This window comes from Ruditapes philippinarum, unplaced genomic scaffold, assembly GCF_026571515.1.
Source record: "Ruditapes philippinarum isolate M1 unplaced genomic scaffold, ASM2657151v2 ctg5772_1_1_1_1, whole genome shotgun sequence".
Taxonomy (NCBI): Eukaryota; Metazoa; Mollusca; class Bivalvia; order Venerida; family Veneridae; genus Ruditapes; species Ruditapes philippinarum.
In genome coordinates, this window is record NW_026856645.1 from 43,935 (window position 1) to 53,157 (window position 9,223).

Consider the following 9,223-nt stretch of genomic DNA (forward strand, 5'->3'; position numbering starts at 1 on the left):
TAGTTATCTAAAAATTATTCATTTGATTTATTATCAGATTTTGATCATTGTATTGTCAGTAAATAATCATGCAAATAGAACAGATTCTTATTTGTCAATAACTAAAAATATTCGGGCGCGCTTTCTAACTAACAGCTCTTGTTTAATACCTATAATAAATGTCTTTAGTATTTTGAGCGCTTAAAGTAACTCATATTTTACCTGTGACACGTCTGCAATGGAGCGTTGCAATAAATCTACATTTGTAAGATCAAGATCATCATGTTTTAATAGACTCCTAAAATGTGATGATATACATGTTGATACATAAAATAATAAACTTTTTTAACACGGAGAACGCAATGATCGTCTTGAAGATGCAGCCGAGGATTATCATTATTGGTGCAGGCATTGCGGGAATATCTGCAGCAAGACGTTTGGTTGATGTCGGATTTAAAAGAGTTCTTATAGTTGAAGCTGCCGAAAGGTTTGTTTTTATTTTATTTGGTGCATTGAATGATTCATCAAACAAGAACTTGCAAAGGGAACAGATATATGTTGGAGTGCATCATCGTGTAATATTACACGCATTTAGATCAGCAGTAGAGAAGGTCATAGCCCTGGGTGTTTAGTTACAAACCATCTGCACCATAAACCGTACATCATCATAATGTAATAAATAGAGTTATGATTTCAGTTTTGTTTTGTTAAACTGCCGATGACAGTCGAATTGGTGTAATGATGCAGACCAACGGTTAACATGGCTGGTTACTGACAGAGACATTATGAAATCACTTAAACAATTATGGCAATTGTGCTTAATTTCGAGAATTTTATACAGTATCTAAACTCATAAATAATAATGTGACACAACCTAAAGATTTTACAAAATGCCTTTATTTTTTTATTACATATATTTTCTATTTGTTATAATTGTTCACAAAATAAATTTTCAAAGGAGCCATAGATTCTCGACAAACCAATGACCTTCAGATTAAAAACTTATCTGTAATCACGAGCAAGAAATAAATGCAGTTCCCGCCTAACATAAACATTATCTTACTACAATCAGCAATCCCAACTTTGTATCGGCACCTCCGAAAATAGAATGTCAGACATAATCCCCTTCGGACAAAATCCCCTTCACCTACCCGGACAAAATCCCCTTCATGGGTGGACATAATCCCCTTCATTTTTTTGCAAGGCTGGACAAAATCCCCTTCACTACCCGGACAAAATCCCCTTGTTTCATAGGTTTCTAATGTATTATTATGCTCCATAAAAATTGATGAATAATGAACTTTTTTTTTTTATTTATAATTATGTATCAATAGTTACCTTTATTTAGTTTAGAAGTTTTCATTAAAATTATGGTAAATTATCAACTGCATAACACATATTTGATTAGGCAATTTCTTTAATAGTTTTAAATTGATTAGTATGAAAAACATTTTTATTAGCCAATAATTGTTTCATTGATTGTATAAGTTGATAATTCTAATTGATAGATACTATCCATTGTTACAATTTCTATTGATGAAAGAGTGATAATTTAATCAAACCAAGATCATTGCACTACTTGATTGATTGTTATGAATGCTTTAACAAAGCAATTTTAATGTGATTTAAATGTGCTTTTCTACAAATATGTTCTACTCATTTATACATTAAGATATTTACTACACAGCATAATGCAGTATGTGGCTCTCATACCCACTTAAAAAAACAAAAATTCCTCTGAGGGGGATTTTGTCCTAGGTAGCAATTTTATGAAGGGGATTTTGTCCACTTCAAAATTTCACACATGAAGGGGATTATGTCCACCCATGAAGGGGATTATGTCCGGATATACAAAAATACATGAAGGGGATTTTGTCCGAAGGGGATTATGTCCGTACACCCCGAAAATAATATGCTGCAGTGTTGTTTGTTCTTTTTCACTATTATAACATGAAAATATCATTACAAAGACATAGACTCCACGTCTGTCAACTATTTCAAGTGATTAGCTACTGTCAAAAACATGTACATTCGCATAAAAAATATCTCACGGTACCTCGGCCAATGCCGATCAGAACAATTTCATGAAGTAACTGCAACACTTTACTAGTTACTGAACACGACGAAAACATAAATACAATGTATATGTGTATCTGTAAAATAGTGTTCATTTGTTCAAGCAAGCTAACTTTGAAACTCGAAAACTGATTTGCGCTTCTGAAATATATATTTCAGACATATGTATAAGAAAAAGAAAGAAGATAAAAACGTATTAAGGACGTTTTCGGGAGTTTTCATATAGACATATAGGCAAAATTAAAAACTGTTCAATAGAATTTGTTTAAACTTGGCATGTTGTAAGAATATGATAACAGAAACATTTTAAGCGAAAAAAAAGTTGGGCCCACCATCCTCGTTTTATCTTTCAGAATTGGTGGCCGGATTTACACAGTTCCGTTCGGTGATGATAAATTCCCTGTTGAATTAGGGGCCAATTGGATACATGGTCCCAGTGAACAAAATTCAGTTTTTCGGATAGCAGACGCAATTGGGGCATTAAAACCGTACCAGGTTATGAATAGGTCGATATTTAAGACTTTTGAAAAAGACATGTATTTAAATAATAAAAATTCTAGTACATTTTGCGGCTTCGATCATGTATTCATGAATTGCATTAGAGAAAATGTTGTTTTTAAGCCTGACATTGGTTGGTTGTAGAATAAAAAAGACATTCTGAAAAGCGGTATAGTCGAATTTTGACATTTGCTTTGTATACGATGCTTATATCTTCATATGATACATTCTTTGGGAAAAGATATTTTTAACATTATTATTTTTACATTATCATTATTATTATTACAAATTTTTCAATAGATTTTTTTACACAGATGCTTCGCTAAATAGAAATAAATTGTTGGTATTGGCGCCGTTAATTCGAATATTTTTGTCTTCTTGTTCCTCAGAATCTCTAGATTTATAACTGAAGATGGAGTCGAGATACAAAAAGATATCGTAAAAGATGCTGTTCATTCTTTCAATAAAGTTGCAGACGATGTTTACAAAATACTGCCGAATGAACGAATTCGTCATGGTCGGATAGTCACTGTTGCTCCTCTTATACATGAACGACTGGCTAAAGAAATAGAGAGAAATAAGGGCGAGTTAAGTTGCACAAAGGACACGAAAAGAGTATGGAATGCGATGCTGAATTTTGTACGCTACTATGATGGCGATGAACTGGAACAAGTCACATGGGAAAAGTACAGGGACGAGTATAACTTACCGGAAGGCGGCGATGTTTACATACCAGGCGGATATGATCAGATATTAAAACATCTGATGAAGTCGATTCCAAAGAAATCACTCATGTTGCAAAAGGAAGTGATTGAAATCTTATGGAATAATAGAGATGATAAATCAATCAAAATTAAAACCAGAGATGAGTCAACTTTCGAAGCAGATCATGTTATTGTGACGTCATCAATTAGTTACCTTAAAAGGCATCACGAAACCCTGTTCAAACCGAAACTTCCTCAATCAAAAATTGATGTACTGAATTCGCTAAAACTAGGGCGAGTGAATAAAATATTTTTGCAGTTTGACGAACCAATATTAGCACCGACTTATCGCAGTATAGCATTTGCTTGGGATGACACATCCATTAAAAATGTTCAGAATGATTGGTACAAGCGTATAATTGGTTTTGATCAAATATTCACAAAGAACAACACTCTTCTTGGGTGGATTGCTGGTGACGCTGCAGAGTACATGGAAACGCTGTCAAATGACGAAATTGGTAAAATTTGCGTAGAGCTTCTTCGTAAATTGTTGGGCAATAGAAATATCCCAAAACCAAAGGCGGTTTTGGTTTCAAGATGGTGTAGTAATCCGTATGTGCTGGGATCGTATTTTCACCAAACGAAAAGAATGATTCCAGGGGAGCAGACGATACTATCTGAACCGATCACGACGCCATCTGGTGGACCTGTTATTATGTTCGCAGGAGAAGCGTTGACTAATGGCTGTACACATGGAGCACGGGATTCAGGTATTCAACAGGCAGAAAGACTCATAGAACTTTATATTAAGAAGAAAAAATAAATGCAACTTTTAATGTCCAGCGGATTATTAATGACTGATTCGAAGAAGCCATTTTACATGTATATAATTGTATATAGTATTCTCTTATGCTATAAATCTTAATACATTTTGTATTTTGAATTTGTTTGGTTTTACGGCGTACCAACACAATTTAAGTCATAAGGCGTTGAAACAGGAAGGATTACTTTGGCTAACCTCGGGAGTAACTAACTAAAAGCAACAGCAGAGTTCAAAATAACGTGACCTGCAGGAGCTAAGACATACATAAGCTCCAGTAATTCGAACTTTTTCTCTGCAGTTAAATGGCTGCTCATCATGCAACTAATACGAGTATAATCAAAGTACGGAAGTACAGAAGGGCAGGCTATATGATACTCTATGCTTCACTGAATTCAATTACGCAATGTTAGTATTGAAAAAAACACACAACGATATCAATTTGATTAGTAGAGACAGTTGATAAAGTCTACAATGTTGTAAGAAAATGAAAGGCAATGTGCGATCATTTAAATAACCGATGACAAAATTTCTTTTAAGATATCAGTTTAGACTTAATATGCAATAAATGTTACTTTGATAACATGTAATGAATTTTTTATAATTATTTCTTTTATGAAATTCTTTTACGATAAGGCAAGATTTGGAGAATCAGCCCGGATTTTTTTTCAATACATACATACATACATGATGAATGTATAAATTGACTGGCGGAAAACACAGAGTCGCAAACTAATTTATTTATTTTGTGACGAATCCAATCAAAAAGGGTAAATTTGACAAGATTCTTACTATTTTGTTGAAGAATGAAAAATGAACAAAAAAGCACAGTTAGCTTTTAAAAATCTATCCCAGCAATGTGTTGTCGTGTATATTTGGCAAAAGACAAGTTTGGTCTATAGAGAGAGTTGTAATTTTTTTATACGACTAATATATAGAGAAAGTTCAGTCAATAGCTTTTTAAATGAAAAAAAAAAGGATTTAATTAGTCTATATAAATCAACAGGATAATTCAACGGGATCATTCAACAGGATCATTCAAATAAAATTTGAAAGAACCTGATATCAATAACGAAATCAGCCATTCACCACGAAATTTCTTGATTTTTAGCTCGACTATTCGAAGAATATATGAGAGCTATTGTAGTCGCCCCGGCGTCGGCGTCTGCGTTGGTTAAAGTTTTTTGTAAAGTCAAATATCTCAATTATTGCTTGAGATATTCAATTGAAACTTACAATACTTATTTATAGTAACAAGGTACATCACATTGACAAGTTGGATAACTCTGCCTACAATATTGACAGAATTATGCCCCTTTTTAAATTAGAAATTTTGGTTAAAGTTTTTTGTAAAGTCAAATATCTCAATTATTGCTTGAGATATTCAATTGAAACTTAAAATACTTATTTATAGTAACAAGGTACATCAGATTGACATGTTGGATAACTCTTCCTACAATATTGACAGAATTATGCCCCTTTGGAACTTAGAAATTTTGGTTAAAGTTTTTTTTGTAAAGTCAAATATCTCAATATTGCTTGAGATATTCAATTGAAATTTAAAATACTTTTTTATAGTAACAATGTACATCAGTTTTCAAAATTGCATAACTTTGCCTGTAATATTTGCAGAATTATTTGCCCCTTTGAAACTTAGAAATTTTGGTTAAAGGTTACTGGTCTTCAAAGACATTTACTTGAAACTTTACACATGTACGTAGGGTCATAATTTGAGGGTCATAATTGTATGTCACTGACCAAGTTCCATAACTCTATCTTGCATTAAGGCTGATTCATATCCCCTTTTCTACTTAGTCTCTTCGTTAATGTTTACATGCAAGTTTTACATATCTCAATAACTATTAAAGATATTTATTTAAAACTTCACATATGCATTTTGGGTCATAATTGTAGGTCACTGACAAAGATCCATAATTCTATCTTGCATTTAGGCTGGGTTTTCTCCCCTTTTTCAACTTAGAAATTCATGGTAAAGTTTTGCTTGTAAGCTGTTATCTCCATAACTATGGAAGGGTTTGTGCCTTTTTGGGACAATTTGATGCATTCATAATAATAAAGCAGTGATTTACTTGATAAAACATCTTAATAACAAGCCTTTGTACCTTTTCTGTCAAATTTACGTTGTCATAGGTAATTAGTATTATTATACTCAATAAAACACCCTTGTGACATTACCTTCCGAATAGTAAAGCCAATACTGTATAATTAGACTCTCTCTAAGGCCTATAACATGAATTTATAAAAAAAATTAGCCCTTTTGTGAACTTAAAAAATTTAACATTATCAAGGCTCTTTTACTATCAAGCACTTAGAATATTCGAGCATGCTGTCCTACCGACAGCTCTTGTTTTTCAATTTAATGCCGTTTGTTAGGAAGATCACAGGCAATAGGATTAATATCTCTTTTAATGTTTCACGACATTACCATAGCAAATAGATTGGTTAAAAGCGAACATCTTTTATGTACATGGTGAACTCGCACCCAATAGTTCTGTAAAGGGAGGCATCATTACCCTTTCAAAATTACATTTTGTTTAGTTCCGCCCATTGTTATGCGGCGCCGATATAAGTCGCAACTTGCCGTTAAATGTCGCGCTTTTACCACATTAATATTGTAACCGCCACTAAATGTCCCAAACTATTTTGCCGTTAAATGTCGCAATGATACGGTGTTCCGTTTGGACAATCGCGATTTGTTATTTAGTCTGTACACGCGATGCACGATGGCATGATGGTGAAAATGCGATAGCACGATGGCACGATGGTGAAAACGCGATGATACGTTGGTGAAAACGCGATGGAACGATGGTAAAAACGCGATGGTACGATGATGAAAACACGATAGTAAGATGGTGAAAACGCGATGGTACGATGGTGAAAACGCGATGGTACGATGATGAATACGCGATGGTACGATGATGAAAACGCGATGGTACGATGGTGAAAACGCGATGGTACGATGGTGAAAACGCGATGGTACGATGATGAAAACGTGATGAAACGATGACACGATGATGGAAACACAATGGTACGATGGTGAAAACGCGATGGTACGATGATGAAAACGCGATGGTACGATGGTGAAAACGCGATGGTACGATGATGAAAACGCGATGGTACGATGATGAATACGCGATGGTACGATGATGAAAACGCGATGGTACGATGGTGAAAACGCGATGGTACGATGGTGAAAACGCGATGGTACGATGATGAAAACGTGATTGTACGATGATGAAAACGCGATGGTACGATGGTGAAAACGCGATGGTACGATGATGAAAACGCGATGGTACGATGGTGAAAACGCGATTGTACGATGATGAAAACGCGATGGTACGATGTAACGTTATCTGGGGACTGGATATGAATCGGGACAGCTCGAGGAAAGGATTTGCTGTGATGTACAAAGTTATTGGTTGAAATAAAAGTCATCTTAGTAGGTATCACAAATTGACGATCACAATTGATGCCAAAGAGTCTCTTGGTAATTTTCATTTAGCAACGCAGATGTCGTTGATTCGAACTACATCAGCCTGAGATGGATCTAACACATCGAGATTATTCTAAAATATTTCAATTAAAATTTAATCTCAGATCAGATTTTTTATATTTTGTGTTTGTCGGTCACCTACAGTATGTTTGCCCGACGTAACTACGCAAAATTTCAAACCAGTGTGAGTTTTCCTGAGAATGTGACAGGCTTCCGAAGGAAAATTGCTGCCGTTGTGGTTCAAGACTGCCTATGATGAGGGAAAATGCTCCGAAAATGACTACATGTACTAGTCTGACGGAAAATCAAGCTCACTCTTTAATTACTTCTTTTATTCGTTATCTTACACAATTGGGGTTATCATTTATAATATTTTTCTCGTGATAGAAAAGATGTTAATGCGAAAGGTGCATCGGAAAAAAACATTTTATTGACACGCAGTTACAAAATTCACTACTACAACCAAATTTTCTTATGTATGTTGATAATATGTTATGTCACTCATTATTGAGTTTATTCTTTGTTTTTAACAGGTAATTTGATTTGGCATTGAATTAATGGAATTGATTTGAAGTTACGTTTACTGTGTGCCATTAAGTATAGGTTAAAGTTTATTAGTTCGTATTTACAAAATTTTGACAAAGAGATGAGATAGATTTTTCTTCCTTTTGATAAAAAATAATGCGATACGGATGCGCAGGCTGGTCTGGATCCATGCTGGTCGCAAACCCATTATGTTGGTTTTGTCATGACGCGGCTCAAGTTATCTTTATAAACAGTTGATTTACTAGACTGATTCATAGCTTGTCGATTTACCAAATTTAATGTGTTACGATTCATTTGAAATACTGCAATCTTATTGAACAAAAAAATAATTGCAAACTCTAAAAAGTGTTTCTTCGATGCACCTATCGCATTGATAACTTTTCGATCGTGAGAAAATATAACAAATGAATGTTTTAAAGTATGTTACGTAGATAAAAAGACAGTTTGAAAACTGTATAATAGAATTTGTTTAGACTTTTAATAAACTTCGATCAGAAGCAATTGTGTAAATATGGCAACTGTTAACATCACTGCATCTTTACACTGTTGGAACCGAAATTATTTTACCAGTATAGGTCAGATTACTGCATTGTAACAAGGCAAGCGATTAGTTGAAAAAACGTGCAGGAAACCGTAAGATTCAATGGGAAATCAGGTGATTGGATGAAAGTTTAAAAGTTCTGTGAAAGTTTGGTCGGTCCACCCCATATAACAAGACCATGCATATCACTCATTTAGACCAATCACAGCTTGAGCATGAATACTCAATTTTAAGGTAGGTTTATGGGTCATTTCTTAAAATAAAAGTATGTCGGAAAATCAATGCATTAATCTAACCTATAGAGATACAATATTGTATTATATCATGATATTGTTTGAGTTGGACACAATAATGTAAAATTATGTTATGGATGAGAAGCGAAATGCTCAAATCTAAAAAAATGAAAGTCATGTTCTATTATGTTCTAATTACCTATAGAGATACATATAAGCCAGGCTTAACATCCGTACAAAATAAACCGGCTCTGTACTTATAGCTAACTTTAGAAATTTATTCATATTCCAAGATTGAAAGACATTTTAAAA

General features: G+C 34.0%; 1 protein-coding gene across 1 annotated transcript; it reads left to right on the forward strand.

Moving 5' to 3' along the window:
* The first annotated feature begins 245 nt into the window (after positions 1–245).
* On the forward strand, positions 246–4,815 carry LOC132747208 (spermine oxidase-like). The gene is made up of 3 exons (XM_060736539.1): positions 246–466; positions 2,409–2,561; positions 2,943–4,815. Exons 1-3 carry the CDS (start codon positions 288–290, stop codon positions 4,078–4,080), a joined length of 1,470 nt encoding a protein of 489 aa, XP_060592522.1. The 5' UTR covers positions 246–287; the 3' UTR covers positions 4,081–4,815.
* The last annotated feature ends 4,408 nt before the right edge of the window (positions 4,816–9,223 follow it).